At 38.2% G+C, this 20948-nt stretch overlaps 2 protein-coding genes across 3 annotated transcripts; both read left to right on the plus strand.

Annotated features, from left to right (window-relative positions):
• LOC109232006 (probable purine permease 10) lies at window positions 1206-4906 on the plus strand. Of its 2 annotated transcripts, XM_019397633.1 has the most exons (3): window positions 1206-1371; window positions 2069-2161; window positions 3606-4906. In XM_019397633.1, exons 1-3 carry the CDS (start codon window positions 1335-1337, stop codon window positions 4721-4723), a joined length of 1248 nt encoding a protein of 415 aa, XP_019253178.1. In that variant the 5' UTR covers window positions 1206-1334; the 3' UTR covers window positions 4724-4906. The 2 variants fall into 2 exon arrangements, with proteins under 2 accessions (XP_019253178.1, XP_019253179.1); XM_019397634.1 differs by lacking the exon at window positions 2069-2161 and having other exon boundaries at window positions 1208-1371.
• Window positions 9442-10487, plus strand: LOC109232494 (probable purine permease 9). The gene is made up of 4 exons (XM_019398265.1): window positions 9442-9487; window positions 9798-10007; window positions 10097-10242; window positions 10326-10487. The coding sequence occupies exons 1-4, from the start codon at window positions 9442-9444 to the stop codon at window positions 10485-10487; spliced, it is 564 nt and encodes a 187-aa protein (XP_019253810.1).

Raw genomic sequence — 20948 nt, forward strand, 5'->3', positions numbered from 1 at the left:
AAATGGAGGGGTACTTGTGAGTTGTGACCACTGTTCTTTAACTCTTTCTTTTTAACATAAAAACATATATTATCCAAGGATTTCTTAATCGAAGGTTATGCTAAAATTTCATCTTTAAGGAGATTGATTACTTACATATGAATAGAAGTACATAATGTACATGTGAAAATTTGTGAATTCTGAAGAAACGGAGTGCCATTTTTAAACGCAAATTTTATCGCGATTTGTACAGCTGAAGAAGCCAGCAATATGAAGTACTAAAAGATATTAATAACGTGGGAAAACTAAAATGTTGCGGAGCACGAATTTAGGAGAAAATAGAGTTGAAGATGTTAGCAATAGAAAGTGAATAGAGAGACTAAACATATATTGCTATAGTGTTATTACAGTGTTAAAATGTCTTAAAATATATTCAATTACTATGACATATTTCACTTATTGAAAGTCAATTTGACATATATTTAAAGCTAAATTGGATTATTTAAATTTGATATTTACAATTAAAATTTAGATATTCAAAAATTATATGAAAAGTAGTATAAATTGTATGTTTCCCATGCGAATACGATATAAAAAATATACTAAAAATGTTGGTAAAATTTTACCTAGTTTGAATTTCGAGAAACGAAATGTGTCATACAAAATTGAAATGAAGAGAGTATTATTCTTCAAAAATAGCATGTTCTACAATTATACAAATCCTAGGGTACAAATAAATCAAATAAAGGAGACATATTTTATAGAGCAAATCGGAAAAAGAATAAATGACATAGCGCATAAAAACAATATATGCATAAAGTAAGAAACAAATCATTAAAATAAAAAAAATATGCATTAAGTGAGATTCAAATCATTAAAAAAAGGAGGAGAAAAAAAAATGCATAAAGTAAGAAGCAATCATTGTAAATTGTAAAATAAAGAAAAGAAGATGCAAATAAAAGCAATGTCCTATATTAGGGAAGCAAAATGTAGAAAAGGAAATGTTAGTGTACTTATGGTAACTTTTGTCTCTATAAGTTACCCATTGTTTCAATTTAGATACATACTTTTCTTATTAGTCCGTTTCAAAAAGAATTATATATTTATATAATTTGAATTAATTCAGCTTTAAATTTTTATTTTACCCATTTTATCCTTAACAAGAAGCTTTAATAATAACAAAAATGATCCATATAACTTAAATTTCAAAAGTATCCCTCGTTTCTCTTCAATTCCGTGCCAAATAAAACTAACTCATCCGAGTTAGAAACGAAGGGACTACTTACATTTAGTTGTCCATACTTCACTCAAAAAAGATAGCAGTTTCTCCAACTTTTCAGGCGTTTCAACTTTCAATGGAAGGAGCTCATGAAAAGCTGCTGCACCTCACTTGTCAGTTACTCTCTACTCTTTCTTCTTCTTCTTCTTAGTCCTCTGAATTGTCTGTGTCAAATTAGGTGTGTACGGCTGTATATATTACTTAAACAAAATAGGAATTTCAATGATTTTGGGTAGTAGCTAGCTGGATTTCATGTCTGTATACCCTTTTTGTCTTCTCCCCACCTTCAGCCTTTAATTCACAGAAAAATCCTGTCATCTTAAAAGTCTAGGTTGTAATTCTTTGCACATATAAGTGGGCGTTTGGACATAAGAATTGTTAAATTTCGGAGAAAGTAAAAATAATATTTGAAAATTAGAGTTGTGTTTGGACATGAATATAGTTTTGGGCTATTTTGAATTTTTGTGAGTGATTTAAAATAAATATTTTCTAAAAATAGCATTTGGAATTTTTTTAAATTTTTGAAAATTTACCAAATTCATGTTAAAGTGAAAATCCAAAATTTTATAGCCAAACACTAATTTCAAAATAAAGAGAAATTTCTTTCGAAAAGAAGGTCAAACGAGTTTTTTTTTCATGTTTGTATCGCCATCTCCGGGTGTTACTTAAGAGTAATTAAAGATCAACAAAAGAAAGAAATGAAAAAATAAGTTAGTAATTCTCTACTTTCATTCACTTGGAGTTGAAAAAGTCAGTCCCCAATTTGATCAGTTTAAATTAGGAAAGATGTGTTTTTCTGTATTTTTCCAGTGGTTCGACTAATTCGTATTTGCATCGCGCTAAGATTCACTAAAGAGAAACAATTCCCTAGCCAAGATTCGCTGTTCCATCACATCCTGCTGGGTATTTCTCTTTCTCCAAATATGGCAAAAATGTTCTGTTTTGACTGTTAATATGTTCTGTTACGGGGAATCCAAATCAAGCACTGTACTTTTTTCTCCTTGTATATATTCAATTATTTCTCCATCTCTAGCTTTAATCCAATTTCTGAAGTCTTGCATGAGAACTTTTGAATAGATCGTTTCATCTTTATCGATCGTCTATAAGTTTAATCTATTCATTCAAATTTGCTCTTCATTCTTGGCGATTTTTATTTTCCCAACACTATATATCGAATACAAAATTATTATTTTTAAAAAACTAGAGTTTAATACTCAGAAGTTAACTTATATCCATCGATAGTATGAATAATTTTTACACAATCCGTGTATTTTAACAGATTAATCCATTTTAAAAGTTACTAAATTAGAATTACTATGAACAGGTAAGTTGTTATAGCTGATCTTAACTTGATATATAAACAAAATGTGCACTATCAGTCACAGAAGTTAAATTAAAATGTTAAGTATAGGTCAAATATGAGTTGGTTACTGTTGAGGACTGAAAAAACACAACTGATTTGTGTCGAAGTTGAAAAAACAAGTTGTTTTTAGTCGAAGGAAGTATCTTCTTTTAGTTGAATCTTTGGTCTGTCTATCACTGCCATATTGGGTTGATTCCTTTATGGACTAGAAGACCACTAGTTAATATAGTAAAGTCTTAACCTTGCTGTCATGGAGGTGAAACGATCGATATTCACCAAACACCCTTCTTCCTTGACCTCCACGTTACAGAATCCCTCCCACCAGAAAAAAGGGGCAAGGGGCAGCCCGGTGCACTAAGCTCCCGCTATGTGTGGGGCCCGGGGAAGGGCCGAACCACAAGGGTCTATTGTATGCAGCCTTACCCTGCAATTTTGCAAGAGACTGAACTTGTGACCTCCTGGTCGCATGACAGCAACTTTACTAGAAAAAAAAGGCGGAAAAAACAAAAAAGGGTTGGCCATGATTAAGACATTCAGATAAGGATTAATATCTTATAAACATGTCCTGTAAATTCCATTATATGATTGAATCAAGTTTGGATTTAATGACCTACAATAACATTATGTGGGGATCTTGTAAGAGGTTGATGGCTAGGGAGCACCACTTGAAATACGGGTAGATGCGTGATGCAAATGATTCTGAATCATTTCATGTTAATACTCTCGTTCTCTTAATATTATGACACTGTTTGAATCTTCAAATGTCAAATGGTTAATAGAGGTACAGAGAAGACCTCCAATTAAGTAGAGTAATACCACTAGAGTTCGAACCCCTGATATTTTTACTCAGATTGTGACCATTAGGCTGTCCTTTTCTGGACTTGAAGTTATTCAATATCAAGATTCAAGACTATACAAGAATGGGTAGCCAATTTGTTTGATTGACATCTTTCTGTTTTTCTGCCGGCCTGTTTCATTTGACAGTTGAAGAAGCAGAAGGAACAGATACATCTGAAAATGCAAAAACCAGCAGACTTCAATCAAGTAAATTCATATTGTGGCTGCAAATATTTATCTTCACATTCTTCGCTCTAGCTGGCCAAGCAGTTGGAACTCTCCTGGGCAGAGTATACTATGAGCAGGGTGGCCAAAGCAGATGGATTGCTACATTGGTACAAACTGCTGGCTTCCCTATTCTTCTACCTATCATTTGCTATCCTTCAGCCACAAATCACAATGAACGACAACTTAGCATTCACCAGCCTTCTATATTTGTTCGTGCTTCAGTTTATATATTCCTCGGTTTATTTCAAGTAGCAAACTCTATGTTATATACAGTTGGGGTACAGTACCTTCCAGCCTCTACATATTCTCTAATTTCCGGTTCTCAATTGGCGTTTAACGCACTCACCTCGTTCCTCCTCAACGGGCAAAAAATCACGCCACTTATATTGAACTCTGTCGTGCTTCTCTCCTTTTCATCCTCGGTCATTATGTTCCAAAACGAGTCGAGTGACAGCGGAGAAGTATCTCAGGCATCCCTCTTAATAGGTTTTGCAGCTACCACTATGGGGTCTCTTGGTTACGCGTTGCAGTTCTCTCTAACAGAACTCGCGTTTCAAAAAGTTTTCAAGAGTGGCTCGTTAAAAGTCGTCATGAAAATGTCGTTTTTTATTGGTCTTTTCGTGACACTCACTTCCACAGCAGGGCTTTTTGCCAGTGGCAATTGGAAGGATTTGGGGAAGGAAATGGGAGAGTACAGATCAGGGAAATTGGCATATGTTATGAACTTGGTTTTTACGGCCATTTCGTGGCAGATGTATGCTGTTGGTTCAATTGGATTGGTTTTCAAGGCGTCGTCCTTGTTCTCTAATGTGATCATCAATTTAGGATCTTCAGTTGTGCCAATTTTCGCGATGGTGTTCTTGAAAGATAAGATGAGTGGACTGAAGGTGTTTTCGCTGTTATTAGGATTATGGGGATATGCATCATATATCTATCAACACTATCTTGATGATTTAGAGGCAAAAGCAGGAGCTGAAACTAAAGAATCATCAGTTGAGGATGATGATTTTGAGGCCTCCCTCATTCAAGGAACTTAACCTCTGCGTCTAGTTTATTATTTAGAATGATAGTTTCCTATATATGTTAGTTCAATGTGTGTAATGTTATTAACTACTGCTGGAATTAGTTGTTCGTAGAAATTACTGTATATTGTGTATTCTTACTGATGAATGGAAATATACAGCTCTAAGCTATAATAGAGAAGATTTACTCACTGATAACTGTTCATATATAACTTGTTCACAGACAGTGGTTGCACGTGCATTGCTGTTTATATATGGAATTTGTATCTGGCAATATTAATGATCATATTCATCATACAAAAGCATCAAAAGTCATATGCTTCATCTATTTTTTAATTTGTATATCAGTGTGTGTCCGTCGTCATGTCTATTGAAAGTATCAGACAAACGGATGCTTCATCTTTGTTTTTATACCATGTGAAAACTCAAAACATCAAGAAAATTGCAATTAGTTTTAAGGTTATGTGCTGTTTTACTTGTCTGTTTTGCTGATTTATGTATTGGATATGCCTCTGGCAATATTGATCTTCCTAATTATCGAAACAAAAGCATGATAAGGCGGATTACTAGATAGCTCAACAATTTGAGAAACCTATTCAAGTTCATAAAATATTAGGATCAGTCTCCAACAATTTTTAAATTATCTGAACTACGTTACTTTTAGGAAGCAAAACTCAGATTTAATACTTAGGGGTCGTTTGGTACAAGGATGAGATTTCTCAGGATATCCATTGGTAGGATATTCCATGAGATTAGCTATCCCACCTTTTATATGGGATAACTATTTTAGTATAAAAGTTATCCCTAAATTAGTTAATATCCCAAACCTGTTATTATAAAATAATAAAAGAAGAAGAAGAGTATTGCGGGGAAAAGTAGGGAGAGAGAATTCTTATTGATTTTGCGATTAATTACAATGGAATAGAACCCCTCTATTTATACGGGAAAAGTGACTTAGCCACCAAGTAACAAACCCTGAAATCTCTCTAAAATATAGACATTCACCTTAAATAGAATGCTATTTATAACACTCCCCCTTGAATGTCTATTCAACAGATAATGTGCCTCGTTAAAACCTTAACTAAAATAAAACCCAGGTGAAAAAAAATTCTAGTAAAGGAAAAAGAGTACACATATCTAACAATACGTCTTTTAGTTGCCTCGTTAAAAATCTTGCAAGGAAAACCCAGTGGGACAAAATCTTGTAAGGAAAAAAGAGTACAACATGTATTAACTCCCCCTGATGAGAGCATCAATTCATATCCTTGAGCCTTCGCATCCCAATCTTGTGCACTAGCTTCTTGAAGGTTGACGTCGGTAGAGATTTGGTGAACAAATCAACCATATTATCACTTGAATGAATATGTTGCACCTTGAAATCACCATTCTTGTATATATATAATCTCTTCATATAATGTCGTGGAATAACCTTTTCAATATCTCCATAGAGGTAAAAATTCCCGCTATCACATTATCAAGCTTATAGTTATAGCAAGATACATATGTGCAGAAATTACACTTATCATATGGTACTTCTGGACCAAGAAATGTATATGCTTCAAGCGATTTAAATCCTTCAAGGATTGTCATATAAGTTAAATCATATAATAGACTTTAATTAGATGCATATCAAGTTTTCATGTTATGCTAGACAAATAAGATATCGAAAACTGATTGCACATATCATTGACTTTATACTTTCAAGTGTTTAAACTACATGTTTTTCATATGAAACCAATTCTATTTGAATTGTGTCTCTTCCATTTGGCCAATACTTAGCGCTATGTGTCGTCGACGAACAATTTATATCGGTTCCAGTTTTTTTTTCATAAAGACATGACATAGAGATCTCTTCATTCATATTTTCAGGTACCTGAATCTCTCATGAGATTTTATGAAGTGTTATGTCATGTGATCTTCTAGATCACTTGCCTCCTTTATTATGATCATTTTAATCATTTGCTCATCTTCTTGATCAAGAAGTTTTATTTGAAACCGATTTGTCTATGCGCTTTAAGCGTACCATAGACTTTATCCTTCTAGGACTTAATAGGAGTATTTGCAATGAGGATATAGTTAGTTTGTTTGGGTCAGCAAATGCGTCTAGCATGATTTGCATTATAGTGCAGATGAATTAATTTGTTATGAACTTCAAGTACATATGATCACATTCGAGGATCTAGATATACAAATGATAATTCATTCCACGTAACTTTTTCTCAACTGTTTATCCTGTCTCTCACCCGTGTTAGAAAAACTAACTTGCTTCCCCAACTCTGGGAACCCATCTTTGTGCATTATAGTGCTAATAAACATATACGCCACACATTAATAATAATTCAATTGAATTATTTGGTTCCTGACCCTAAACCACTTGTGAGGGGAGAATGCAATATACTTTGGTATATAACGTATATCAAACTGATATACATAACTTTGTTCTCATAAGCAATAGTTTAGCTATTAAGTGGAGGCACTCAATAAACCAGCTAAACCAACTGTGATGTAAACCAACTTATCAAGATGAACTGTCTTGAATAGAAAATCTGGAAATTATGTTCGAGTTTTTATTGAGCAGGTTACCTCGCAAACACCATGTTGCGGGTTAATAATAATCGCACATGTAATCATCTCATATATGCATCTTATGTGGTATACATATCAAGTGAATGAGCCCATATTCACCTTTAAAATTTTCAGCATTCATGAGATACAATCCTAATTTTAGTTGGTCTATTAATTAATGAGAACAAGCAACATAAGAGAATTCGTAAAGAACTTTCTAGTTCTTTAATATTTACTCATGTGAATTCTTTTAATTTTGCACATCATACTTAAATTAATATGGATAAACCAATTATGCCAACTGAATAAATTATCAATATTGATAAAGTTCAAGTTCACACCATGACATGTGCAATTATCTATAAACTCCAAGTTTATTATGATATGAGTTTTTATATCAATAAACATCCACTTTATTGTGGTACTCTTTTATTTATGTAGTACAAATTGGAGAATAAAGCGGGTAACTTTTCACATATATATTACCCCGCTACTAGGTAGTAATAGAAGATATTAAATCTTTCCTTTATTTATAGTCTCAATATAATCAACCGCTTTCGCGTATACTTTGGAAACTAAATAAGTTTCTTTGAGACTTACTACAACACAATACCTTATTGATATTCAATTTTATTTCTCCAAAACAATAATAATTGGCTCTTCCAGAGCTCTCAGTTAATTTGGTACTACCACATATTCATCAACATCCATACGGTGAATATCTCTTTCAAGGAGAAAGTTATATCATTATGGTCATGGTCAAAATCATTATAGGCAAGATATGTTATTTTTATTACTTTTGCCCTGTAATAATCACATTGCCATAATATCTTGGCATAATCACAATAGGTACGTGATCAATGACCATTCATGCCATAATAATGAAATTATTTTCTTATTTCATCTCAAACCTCTTTCTAGAGGTGAGTGTGGCATATTCACTACCACTAGCACATTCATATTCTTCCAAGAATAAATATGTATTCATAAATCACATGTTGTCACATTCACATCATGAATGGACCATAATCATCTATATGTGCTTTACAAAATCTCATGTTAAATTGATGATAAATATTACTTTCACATAGTGAAGGATTATTTTGAGAATCCTTATTGTTCTCATTACCACAATGATGACGATTATAATTTCGTCTATTGCCACGTCCACATCTATTATTACCTTCACGGTAATAATTTTGTCTTGTTTTAGACTTATCACATATTGCTATCACATTCTCTTAAGTGAATGAGAATGAAGCAAATTCAATGGACGGGTTCCACTTCTTGTGCTCATAATCATACATGAATTTGATCATGACAAGACATAGAAATTTTACCACTTCGGGTGGTTATAATTTCTTACAAATTCCATTAGTTGCTTGTATTTAAAATTAAATTATAAAATTTCAAGAAAAATAAGGTAAAATACATACCTTCAATCTAGAATTTATTCCTGAAGGAAGTTCACGGAACCATTGACAATCATTATGCTCAATATTATATACAAGTGAGCACCATGCACGTATCTCAAAGTCTGGTGACCAAAGCAGATGTCTCAACTCAATTGGTTAGAATCTCGTATTGTTTTCTTGATAATAATATCTTCGGTGGATTCAGGTTTTGAATATGTTTAGATGTTTGAATGAAAACTCATGGAATCGGAGGAACATAATAGAATCTCGTGTTCAGATGTCTATTTGCTTATTAGGCCAAATACTTATAAAAGTATATGTTTATAGTGAAATCGTAAAAGTATATGTTTCTCGTGCTGATAACGTGTTATGAACAATAAAAGAAGAAGAAGAGTATTGCGGGGAAAAAGTAAGGAAAGAGAATTCTTATTGTTTTTGGGATCAACTACAATGGAATAGAACCCCTCTATTTATAAGGAAAAAGTGACTTAGCCACCAAATAACAAACCCTAAAATCTCTCTAAAATATAAACATTTACCTTAAATAAAATTCTATTTATAACAAACCAAATATAGAATAAAGATAATCCCAGATTTTATTTCGGGATTATTATCCTGATCCCATTGATCAAACGACCCCTTCGAGTATTTTTGAGGAGAGTTGATGGTGGTCATTTTCTTTTTCTGGGTGATCTTATTAAAGCATAAAAAATATCCAGTGTTGACAGTTTATGGTGGAACCCCCTGACTAGAATGCATAGCTCGTCAGGAATATCTAGTACGTTGAGCAAATTTCAAGGTAGTAATAAATTCCAATAAATAATCTAATCAATTTCTTTGACAATCCTAAGCTTTAAAATTTTCTTCCCAGAGATTTCCAACATCTTTCCCAGTTATTTGAAGCCTGATTAAGCTCTGAGAAATAAAGTAGTAAGAAACAACCTATACTTTATAACATCTTTAGTTGGAAAATTAAGTGCAAGGTGCTTCTATAGAAGGATCACCTCACCAAAAACTGCTGCATTTCACTAGTAAATTCCTCTACCTTTTTTCTTCTTTTTCAGTCCTTTTCTTGTATATTATTTAAGATTTTTCACTTAATCAAACAGGCCAGGAAGCAGAAGATATAGAGCCAATATGTGAAAAAACAGAGACATATCCATGTCCTGACTCAAGTTATAAGTTCAAATTATGGCTCCAAATATCCATCTTTATATTCTTGGTGCTCTCTGGCCAGATAGTTGTAACACTCTTGGGTAAAGTTTATTACAACTACGGTGGTAAGAGCAAATGGATAGCTACCCTTGTACCTTTTGCTGGTTTCCCTGTACTTCTCCCTCTCCTTTGCTTTTATTCCAACACAGACAATTTGTCAATGCTTTTTTTGCGTCGCTTGTTGGTTTAACAGGGCTTTTTGCTAGTGGGTATTGGAGGAATTTGGAGAAAGAAATGGAAGAGTTTGAATTAGGGAAAGCGTCATATATTGTGTACTTGAGTTTAGGAACTATTTATTCTCAAGCACAAACTCTAGGTTCTATTGGATTGATTTTCAAGGTATCTTCCTTATTCAGCAATGTGATTTTAATTCTAGGGGCTCCTCTTACTCAAATATCAGTTGTTGTACTTTTGCATGATAGTATGAGTGGTTTAAAGTTAGTTTCATTGGTTTTAGCCTTTTAGGGTTATGGGGTTTTACATCATATTTGTATCAGCAGTATCTTGATAGTAGTTTGTTGGCAAATGCTGTTGAAATTAGAACCTCTGATCATGATGTTGATGAAGTAGAGTCCCACTTTTGAAGAAATTTTCTATGGATAACTTTGTGTTATCAGCCCAATGATGTTTCGTGAGTTCACAAGTGCTCGAGAGATTTTGCCAAATTCCAATGTGATAAAGGCGGATCCAAGATTTGAAGTTTATAATTATCAATCACATGAATAGAAGTTATCATCATTAATTCTAATCACTTAAATACCCTATGATAAAACTCAAATTTTAATTTAGCAGTTGTATCCTAATACTTCTTATTTAAGGAAAACTTACAGAAATATCCCAAATAAGTCTCAACTTACCCCAACCTCTAGCCATTAGTCATAAACTTACCAAAACTACGCAAGTACATATAAAAATTGAAAAACCAAATAATTAATGTTGTTTCTCTCAAAGAATCACACGCAAAAAACTCCTTCAATATTTTTAAGCATGATTAGCAACATATTAGATACAAGACGCAAAGGAAATTTCATGTATGAGGTAGCAAATAAGGTGATGAAATACAAAAAATATATATACAATATTCCAAAAATCTAAGCAAAAAAGGACCTTTGTTGCGACCAAAAACACCCACGCAAGTGCACGTGATCGTCAAGTAATAGAGTAGTGAGTAGAGTATCGTTCCCTCGAAGACTTGTGATCAACTATTGACTGATTCAAACCTAATTACTTTACTTATTCAAGAGATGCGTCACAGAATAAAGATGTACTTATTTTACTACCTAAATTATCAAGAAATAATCTAATTAAAGCAATTAACCAAATGAATAGCAGTTTCGAATAACACACAGTAGGAGAGGATATTCCAGGGTCACGGGCTAGTTAACAATCTTGTTGTGTCCTTAGCTTAAGATGACTAATCGATTTATCTGGGTTATTGATTGACGAGGTTTATATTACTCGTAAGAATCTGTCGATTTCTTACTCGCCTGCTCAAATTAACTCAATGCCTATATTTCTATGGAATTAAGATTAACAAGAACGCATTTACAATTCCTGTATTTTAACCAAGCAAGGCAAGTGGGTATATGTCTATCCCAATTGCGAATCCGTTCCCCGAGGCCCGGGTTCAAGAACCTGCTCTATTTAATTCTATATGCAACCTAGAATTCCCACTTTTGAGTTCAACTCTAGATTCGTAGATAGTGTTTCACTGTTACCTACTCAGCAAAGCAATTAATAACAGAATTAAATAAACAACCCAAGATGATAAACCAACTTTGTCAAATTAAACCTCAAACAACAACATTCATGTTTTACCCATGACCCTAGAACAATGGGTTTTAGCCACTCATACTATTGTTCATCACAATTAGATTCAATTTCATCATAATTAGCAAAAACGAAGAGAAGAAAAGAAAAACTTGATGATCCAATTTCCTCCTTGCCTCTTGTCTCTCTATGTCTTGCTTTAGCCTATGAAAACCTTGATAAAACTCCCTTGGACGAGCTTGACCTTATATAGGTTAAGTGAATTTTTCTCCAGATTTTCACTTTTGCCCCCAATGAACCATCGCCGGATTTTGGACTAGCGCGGCCGCGCATTTGGGCGCGCATCTGGCCGCGCTAGTTTGCTGAGTTTCTGTCTTGGACGCGCTAGTTTTAGCGCGGGCGCGCATATGGGCGCGCTAGCCCAGTTGTGCAGTGGCCTTGATTTTTGCCTTGTCTTCAACCATACTCAGCTCCGAGGGGTCTTTGTTGCTCCAAAATGGTTCCAAATCACATTTTCTTGCATAATATCGGCGGAGGCAATTTTCAATTGCTTCCACCTTTGCCTTGTCCACCTGCAAACCATCTTTGGACACCTTGTGTCCCAAGACTATACCTTCACGTACCATGAAATGGCACTTTTCCCAGTTTAGCACCAAGTTAGTCTCTTCACACCGAGCAAGTACTTTATCGAGGTTCATTAAGTAGTTATCAAAAGAACATCCAAAAACAGAAAAATCATCCATGAATACTTCTACAAACCTCTCGACCATATCAGTAAAAATGGCCATCATACACCTTTGAAAAGTCGCAGGTGCATTACAAAGACCAAAGGGCATTCTCTTGAACGCATACGTGCCATAAGGACACGTAAAAGTGGTCTTCTCTTGGTCCTCTGGGGCTATAGAAATCTGATTATACCCAGAGTAACCATCCAAGAAGCAGTAGTACTCCTGGCCAGCTAATCTATCAAGCATTTGGTCGATAAAGGGGAGGGGAAAGTGGTTCTTCCGGGTGGCATTGTTCAATTTTCTATAGTCAATGCAAATTCTCCACCCGGTAACAGTTCTTGTAGGGATTAAATCATTATTCTCATTAACTACCACAGTCATCCCCCCTTTCTTGGGTACACATTGGACGGGGCTTACCCATTTGCTGTTTGAGATAGGAAATACAATACCTGTGTCAAGCCATTTAATCACTTCTTTTCTTACCACCTCTTTCATGATTGGGTTAAGTCGTCGTTGTTGCTCGACACTGGGCTTGTGTCCGTCCTCCATGAGGATTTTGTACATGCAGAAGGCTGGACTAATACCCTTTATGTCGGACATCGTCCACCCAATTGCTCGCTTGTGCTCACGTAGCACTCTCAACAGCTTTTCTTCCTGCAATTTAGACAAGTCAGAGGAAACTATAACAGGTAAAGTGTTAGAGTCTCCCAAATAAGCATATTGCAGGTGTGATGGGAAAGGTTTAAGCTCCAATTTCGGGGCTTCCTCAATTGACGGCTTTGGAGGAGGTCCCTGTGGCCTGTTCAAAGGTTCAAAGGGGTGTGTCCCCTGCATGTATGCACAAGATGTATCAAGAATGTGCATCATCTCCTCGACCTCCTCATCATTCCCCAGGCTATCAAACAACATAAGTGCTTTCTCTAGAGAATCGTCTAGATATACACTTGGATCACGAATTTGCTCATCAACCTCAATAACTGATATCATGGACAGCTCCTCATAGTGACGGGGGAGTTGGATTGCTTTGTTGACATTGAAAACTGCTTCCTCCTCATCTACCCTCAAGATCATCTTTCCCTCTCTCACTTTGATAATTGCATCACCAGTATCCAAGAGAGGTCGCCCTAATATGATTGGGACCAGTTCATCAGCCTCATAATCGAGGATAATGAAATTAGCAGGGAAGATGATTTTCCCAATTTGCAGCAACACATCTTCAATCACCCTCTCAGGGTGTGTTATCGACCTGTCAGCCAACTGCAACATCACAGTAGTTGGCCTCGGAGCTCCAAGACCCAATTGCCTGAACAACGATAGGGGCATCAGATTTATACTTGCCCCCAAATCACAAAGAGCACGACCCACATCAATATTACCAATGCGCACAGGAATCGTGAAGCTGCCAGGATCCTTAAGCTTTTGAGGGAGCTTATTTTGGACCCTAGAAGAGCACTCCTCAGTAAGTGCAACTGTCTCAAATTCAGTTAATCTTCTCTTGTGAGCCACTATATCTTTTATGTACTTAGCATACTTTGGAATTTCACGGAGTACATCAACAAGTGGGATATTCAATTGAACCTGGCTCAACATGGAGAGAAATTTGCTGAACATGCGATCATCATTCTTTTTCTGCAATCTCTGGGGAAAAGGTGGTGGTGGACTTTGGGCCCCCACTGGCTCTGGAATTTCAGCAGTCTTCTTTGGCTCATTTGTCACTTTAGGGATCAACTCCCCCTCAGGCACGGGCTTATCTTTCCTTTTCTTTGGCACTTCCTCAAGTTCCCTCCCGTTTCTAAGTGTAACTGCATTCACTTGCGGATTCTTTTCTGTATCACTGGGGAGGGCTCCTGTAGGTCTAGTGTTTTGATTCGTTGCTAACTGCCCCATCTGCCTCTCAAGATTTCTGAAGTCGGTCCTGAGCTGCTGATTGTCAATCAACAACTTCTTTAGTAAATCATTTGTGCTCTCTTCCATTTGTTGGGTGGTCTCTGAGGCTGATTAAAACCCCCTTGGGGCCTATACTGATTCTGATTCTGCTGATTTCCACCCCATGAGAAGTTGGGATGATTCCTCCAATTTGGATTGTAGGAATTCCCGTATTGTGCATGCTGGTTCGGTGGGCCTCTATTTTGCTGCCCCACATAATAGATGGATTCTGGATTCATGGGGCACATATCACTCATATGGCTGTCACCACACAGTTCGCAGCAAATAGTCATCTGTTGTACCTGTTGCATTGGCTGTGGCTGCTGCATTGTCATCCTCGTCATCTGATTGGACAGCCTTGCAATTTCGGCTCTCATTGCTGACACCTCGTCGAGCTCAAGTAACCCAGCTGATTTTTGCTTAGCTGCCTTTCGTGAGTCACCATCACCTTGCCAGTTATTATCATTAGCAGTGAAGGTATTCAGCAGGAGTTGGATTTCACTATACGGTTTGGCCATGCAACTACCTCCACAAGCTGAATCGAGATTCATCTTTGAAGCATCATCTAGCCCATCTACAAAAGTGTGACCCAATACCTCGTCTGTCTGGCAATGATGAGGACAGNTATGACCTTGGAATATAATCAAGCGGAAGCATAAATAATAGCTAAATCATCTAGATTTCGCCTATTATCAACACCCCACACTTAATTCATTGCTAGTCCTCGAGCAATCAAACTATACTCTCTGGAGATTCCTTCACTCAACCATTTCCCATAACGCATTACACCTAGAACAATGTACATACATTACGCCTAGCAGTGGACAATCCTAGCCTCAAAGCCGACTCTCAAGTGCCTTGCAATATTCACACTTCCTCGAAGTACTCTACACAGAAGTCAAGATTTGCTTTTCCGTCACGAATCATATGCCCTCACAATCACAGCAAAATTATATAGATCAATTCACACAATCGAATTTCATGATTATATCAAAGAAAAATCACTCACACTCACAAAAGAAGTCACATGCATGCAAGTGGTACCATAAGCTTGCCCTTAATGTAAATCTCTACTAATGTAGGCTCACTCGGTCTAAAATCAATTAGGACTTTTTCATGGTTGTAATGTGGGCTAAGGGATGGGTAGGATATATTTAGGAATAGTGGTTCACCCTCCTAAGCACTTTAACACATCACATAATCACTTTGAGCGCAAATTCTTCAATCCCTACTTCAATTTCACAATTAAAATCACTCCCAACTATGTCCCCTCTTTCTTTAAGCACTACTTTAATTTATACCCACTAGCAAGAACAAGACAATAATTTATTCACCTATTTTTTTTTTTTCTTTTTTTCAATTTTCGCTAGTGGTGTATTATTTCACAAAACAAGTGCACCTTTCTTCCTTCTATTGGTTCCACTCAAAAGCCACCCCACTCTTAGTTCCTTCTTACTTCTGTTAGCGCTCATTTTTTCAATTAAAGTGCTTTAAGAGGTAAAAGGATCAAAACAATGTCAATTAAGAACAAAAAGGGTATAGGCTTGTAATGTGGGTGCCAAATAAAAGTTTATAGGCTCAAAAGGGTTGACTAGGGATAAATTTTATTTGTGATAAGCAATTAAGCTCAAAAAGGTCAAAGAAAGCCTAAGATCATTTTTTAAACCGAGCATCACCTAAGATTTCGCTTCAATTCACATACCGGGCAAGTTCTAGACACACGTACGATACATAGACTATACAAAAACCTCACTACACATGGCATATGACTCATTCAGATCAGCTCATCAAGACGCTCCGTTACAAGCATTCAATTCAGTAGCAAACATACAAATTAAGGCACCTTCAGTGAGATTCAACAATTAAGACTAAACGTTACACTCTAGGGTCTATTGTGTTCAGGTGTGTCAACGCTCTGGGGTCTCTTTCAATTTTAGCTCGTGGCCCATTACCCTAATCTACAAAATCAAAAAGAAAACAAATATAAAAACTACCTATGCCCGGTTCAAGTCAAAACCCTTGGAAAAGAACCGCGGCCTAAAGAAAAACCAAGGGGGAGTTGATACACTACTTAAGAAGAAAACTCTTTTTGGTGTTTTCTCTAGACTCACTTCCCTCAAGAAAATCGTCTAAAAGATCCGTCATCAGGAAGAGCCTACAATTTTTCAGTTTTTTTTTTCTCGACTCAATCCCTCAAGAACCCCGTCGAAAGGGATCCGTCGTCGGGCCGAGCCATTTACCTAAATTAACAAACGACTCCTACTCAACAAAAACTTTCAAGTCAATATGAAACAAACAAACAAAACAAACAGTTAATTCATACATACAACATACACTGAAGAAATCCCCACCCCACACTTAAAATGCAGACATGTCCCCATGGCTGAAAATTAGAAAGAGCAGAGAGGTGAAGGACTTCCCTGAGGTGTCACTCCTGGTCGGAGACGGTTTCGGGGTTCACGTTGCACGCACGCCCCAAAGCTCGTAGCCAACCCATAAACTTCTTCTCCGACTTGACTTGTCGGTCAGCTATAGAGTCCACACGGGTGCCCAACTCAGTCATGGAGGCCCGCAGACCTGCCATCTCCTGCTCCATAGCAGTAAAACGAGACACCCGGGCAGCCCCTGAAGATGTTGCAGGCGCAGAAGTTCCGGCAGCTGCCACATTTTGCTCTTGGGCCTGTGGTGTGGCTCCCTCAGTCTCCTCATCATCATCCTCATCGTCTTCCTCATCATCAGAGCTGCTTGATGCCTCTGCCTCTACCACCGCCGGCTCCTTGCCCGTCGTCACTTTATCCGCACGGAACTTGCCTTCCTTTTTGACCAGCCCATCCACAGCTATATTTTCTGGCGCACGGGCATCCCTGCACAGTTGAGTAACTAAAGAAGGGAAAAAGAATCCATACCTCTTTACCTGGCTGCGAACGAACATCTCGTCGTGTATAACCTTAGCCACATCAAATTCGTAGCCATTGACAAAGCACCAGATAAGAGCAGCTCGGGGCCCATTGACCTCCGTTTTATTGAGCGACGGGATTAGGCGGTTGTTGATGAGGTGCAGCCAGCACTTGGCTTCATAGGTGAGTGCTGAGGAATGGAACTTCTCTCCATAGTCCATCCAGGCCACTTCTTTGCCGGGTGCACAAATAGTCTCAAAGAATCTCGCCCATTTTCCGTCGTTCATTGGGCGGCGCCCGTATTCATGAAAGTAATCACCAGTCTCCGGAGGGGGAGGCAGTTGATAGGTTGCCCGTATTGCCTCAACAGAGGCATTCACCGCTCGCCGGCGTACCGTGACTATCCCATTATTATGCTCTGGCACGTTGGCATAGAACTCCCTCACAACCATGGCATTGCCCTCACCGGGCTCATTGAGGAATGTTTGCAATCCTCGCCTTATCAGCTCATCATACATACGAGGAAAAAATTTCTGGAGCCATGGAATGTCAACACCTCTCTCCGGAATAGGCTTCCTACGAGCCTTTTCCGCAAATAGGGCCTGAGCTTTGGCCGATACAAACTTTGTAGCATCAAAGGGGTGTGCAGGTGCAGCCCCTCGTGACCTAGCTGAGCCAGCTTGACTGCTCGATGAAGCCCCTTTGGTACGTCGTTTCTTGGAAGGAGTCATGATACCTGTAAAACAATAACACATTATCACAGCCTAACAAAAAATTTGTGACTCAATGCGGTTACTCAGACTTCACACGCATCCGGGGTCACAAACTATATACTCATGTTCATTGGGACCTTTCCACAAACACATTGTGGGCATTAGGCCTTCACAACTCTTTTTAAGCATGATAGAGCAAGACACACCCACCTACATTCTCCAACATTACAAATCACGGGGAATTCCACCCCACACTTATCATCTACTAACGCCACAACATATGGCACCAACATCTCTACATTAAAGCTACATACAACTACTACAACTAAGGTATATATATACACAAAATCTGAAAAAACAAATAGAAAAACAAAGAGGTGAGAAAGAGAAAGAGAAACTAGGGTGCATACCTGTGAAGAGGGATAATGGAGAAGAAGAAGAAGAAGGTGATTTGTTCTTGGTAGCAGGGGGAAGGGGGGGATGAAAATCAAGTGAAGAAGGGGGGCGAAGGGTTTTTGGGAAGGGGGTGTTTGTCGTTCTTTTGATTTTGTTGGGGGAGGTTTTGTTATGAGGGGTGGGTAACTTAAGGGTAATTAAGTTGGGGTAAAAAGAAAAAGAAAACTAAAAAAAATTAAATTTTTACACTAAAGAACGCCGGAATTTTACGGGACATGCGCGCCCAGGTGCGCTGCCGCGCATTTTTTTTTGCGCGGCCAAGGCAGAGAGTTTTCATTTTAGCGCGCCCAGATGCGCGGTCAGGTGCGCTGTCACCTGCATTGGTTAGCTCTTCCTAAAACACAAAATTAACACTACGACTATCGTTGGGTTGCCTCCCAACCAGCGCCTTATTTAACGTCGTGGCACGACGGTTACAACATTTCAATGGGTTGCCCCCCATCCAGCGCCTGATTTAACGTCGCGGCACGACTCAATGTATTCTCAAGCATCCTTCAAATCCACCGAGGTCTTGTGACGTGCAAAGTCACCACCTCAGTAATGTTTTATCCGCTAACCGTTCACCAAGAAAGTGCCAGTTGAACTCATATCTCTCAATTCCACGGCTCCATGAGGTTTCACGCTTACCACAACAAAAGGGCCCGACCAACGAGATTTAAGCTTTCCAGGAAAAAGCTTTAATCTCGAATTGAACAAAAGAACTTCTTGCCCTGGTTCGAACTCTCGAAGTTGAATGTGCTTGTCATGCCACCTCTTAGTCTTCTCTTTATACAATTTGGCATTCTCATATGCGTGAAATCGAAACTCCTCGAGCTCATCTAGTTGCAGCAACCTCTTCTCTCCAGCCAAATCCCCATCCATATTCAACTTCTTTATTGCCCAATAGGCCTTATGCTCAAGCTCGACGGGCAAGTGACATGCCTTCCCATACACTAATCTATATGGAGAAGCACCTATGGGAGTTTTGTATGATGTTCGGTACGCCCACAATGCATCGTCTAACTTCCCGGCCCAATCTTTTCTATTTCCACTCGCTGTTTTCTCAAGAATTTGCTTGACCTCTCGGTTTGAAACCTCCACTTGACCACTCGTCTGTGGGTGATAGGCAGTGGAGACCTTATGCTTGACCCCATACTTTGCAAGGACGTTGTTCAACAGTTTATTGCAGAAGTGCGTACCTCCATCACTGATCAACACTCTGGGAGTTCCAAAACGGGTGAAGATGTGCTTCTTGACAAAGTTTACCACCACCTTTGCATCATTAGTTGGAAGAGCAATAGCTTCCACCCACTTAGATACATAGTCAACTGCCACCAAGATGTACCTATGACCGTTAGAGTATGGAAACGGTCCCATGAAGTCAATTCCCCAAACATCGAAAAACTCCACTACCAGAATGTTTTGCAGTGGCATTTTGTGCTTCTTCGTGATCGTTCCGGTTCTCTGGCACCTGTCACACATTTTAACAAAGGCGTGTGCATCCCTGAACAATTTTGGCCAATAGAAACCTGATTGCAGCACTTTCTGAGCGGTTCTGTCTCCACTGTGATGACCCCTGTATGGCGAGGAGTGACAGCTATGAAGTATGGAACTCATTTCTTCCTCAGGAACACACCTCCGCACCAACTGATCAGCACAGAGCCTGTATAAGAATGGCTCATCCCACATGTAGAGCCTCACGTCATGCAAGAACCTTCTTCTATTGTCTGGTGTCAATTCTGGTGGTGTCACCCCACTTGCAATAAAGTTCACATAGTCTGCATACCACGGAGCTGTGCTTGAGGTGATTGCCAATAACTGCTCATCAGGGAATGTTTCTTTGATTGCACCCCCTTCAGCCACATGGTTCCGATTTTCTAATCTGGATAAGTGATCTGCCACTTGATTTTCTGTTCCTTTACGATCCCAGATCTCCAAATCAAACTCTTGCAACAGTAGGACCCACCGAATCAGTCTCGGCTTGGCGTCCTTTTTCTCAAACAGTTACCTGATGGCTGAATGATCTGTGTAGACGATGACTTTGGTCCCCACAAGATATGACCGGAACTTGTCAAACGCCCACACCACTGCAAGTAACTCTTTTTCAGTGACGGTATAGTTCATCTGAGCTGGATTTAGGGTTTTGCTCGCATAGTAGATGGAGTGAAAGATCTTGTTTCTCCTTTTCCCCAAGACAACTCCAATAGCCAAGTCGCTCGCGTCGCACATCAATTCAAATGGTTGCTCCCAATCCGGAGCAACTATGATCGGTGCAGTCACCATCCTGCCCTTCAGCTCCTCGAATGCCTTCGGACATGCATCATCAAATTTAAAGGCAACATCCTTCTCAAGCAACCTGCACAAGGGAGAGGAAATTTTCGAGAAATCTTTAATAAAACGACGATAAAAACCTGCATGGCCCAAGAAACTGCGGATGCCTTTGACAAATATCGGTGGAGGCAGTTTTTCAATTGCTTCCACCTTTGCCTTGTCCACCTGCAAACCATCTTTGGACACCTTGTGTCCAAGACTATACCTTCACGTACCATGAAATGGCACTTTTCCCAGTTTAGCAC

This window comes from Nicotiana attenuata, chromosome 9 (genome assembly GCF_001879085.1).
Source record: "Nicotiana attenuata strain UT chromosome 9, NIATTr2, whole genome shotgun sequence".
Classification (NCBI taxonomy): domain Eukaryota; kingdom Viridiplantae; phylum Streptophyta; class Magnoliopsida; order Solanales; family Solanaceae; genus Nicotiana; species Nicotiana attenuata.

Bases quoted from the DNA above. Each gene is read 5' to 3' on its own strand.
- LOC109232006 (XM_019397633.1), top strand. From the start codon at position 1,335: ATGGAAGGAGCTCATGAAAAGCTGCTGCACCTCACTT. The intron at 1,372-2,068 runs GTCAGTTACTCT...GTATTTTTCCAG, and splicing joins AAAGCTGCTGCACCTCACTT to TGGTTCGACTAATTCGTATT. The intron at 2,162-3,605 runs GTATTTCTCTTT...TTCATTTGACAG, and splicing joins GTTCCATCACATCCTGCTGG to TTGAAGAAGCAGAAGGAACA.
- LOC109232494 (XM_019398265.1), top strand. From the start codon at position 9,442: ATGCATAGCTCGTCAGGAATATCTAGTACGTTGAGCAAATTTCAAG. The intron at 9,488-9,797 runs GTAGTAATAAAT...TTAATCAAACAG, and splicing joins TACGTTGAGCAAATTTCAAG to GCCAGGAAGCAGAAGATATA. The intron at 10,008-10,096 runs GTTTCCCTGTAC...TTGGTTTAACAG, and splicing joins TACCCTTGTACCTTTTGCTG to GGCTTTTTGCTAGTGGGTAT.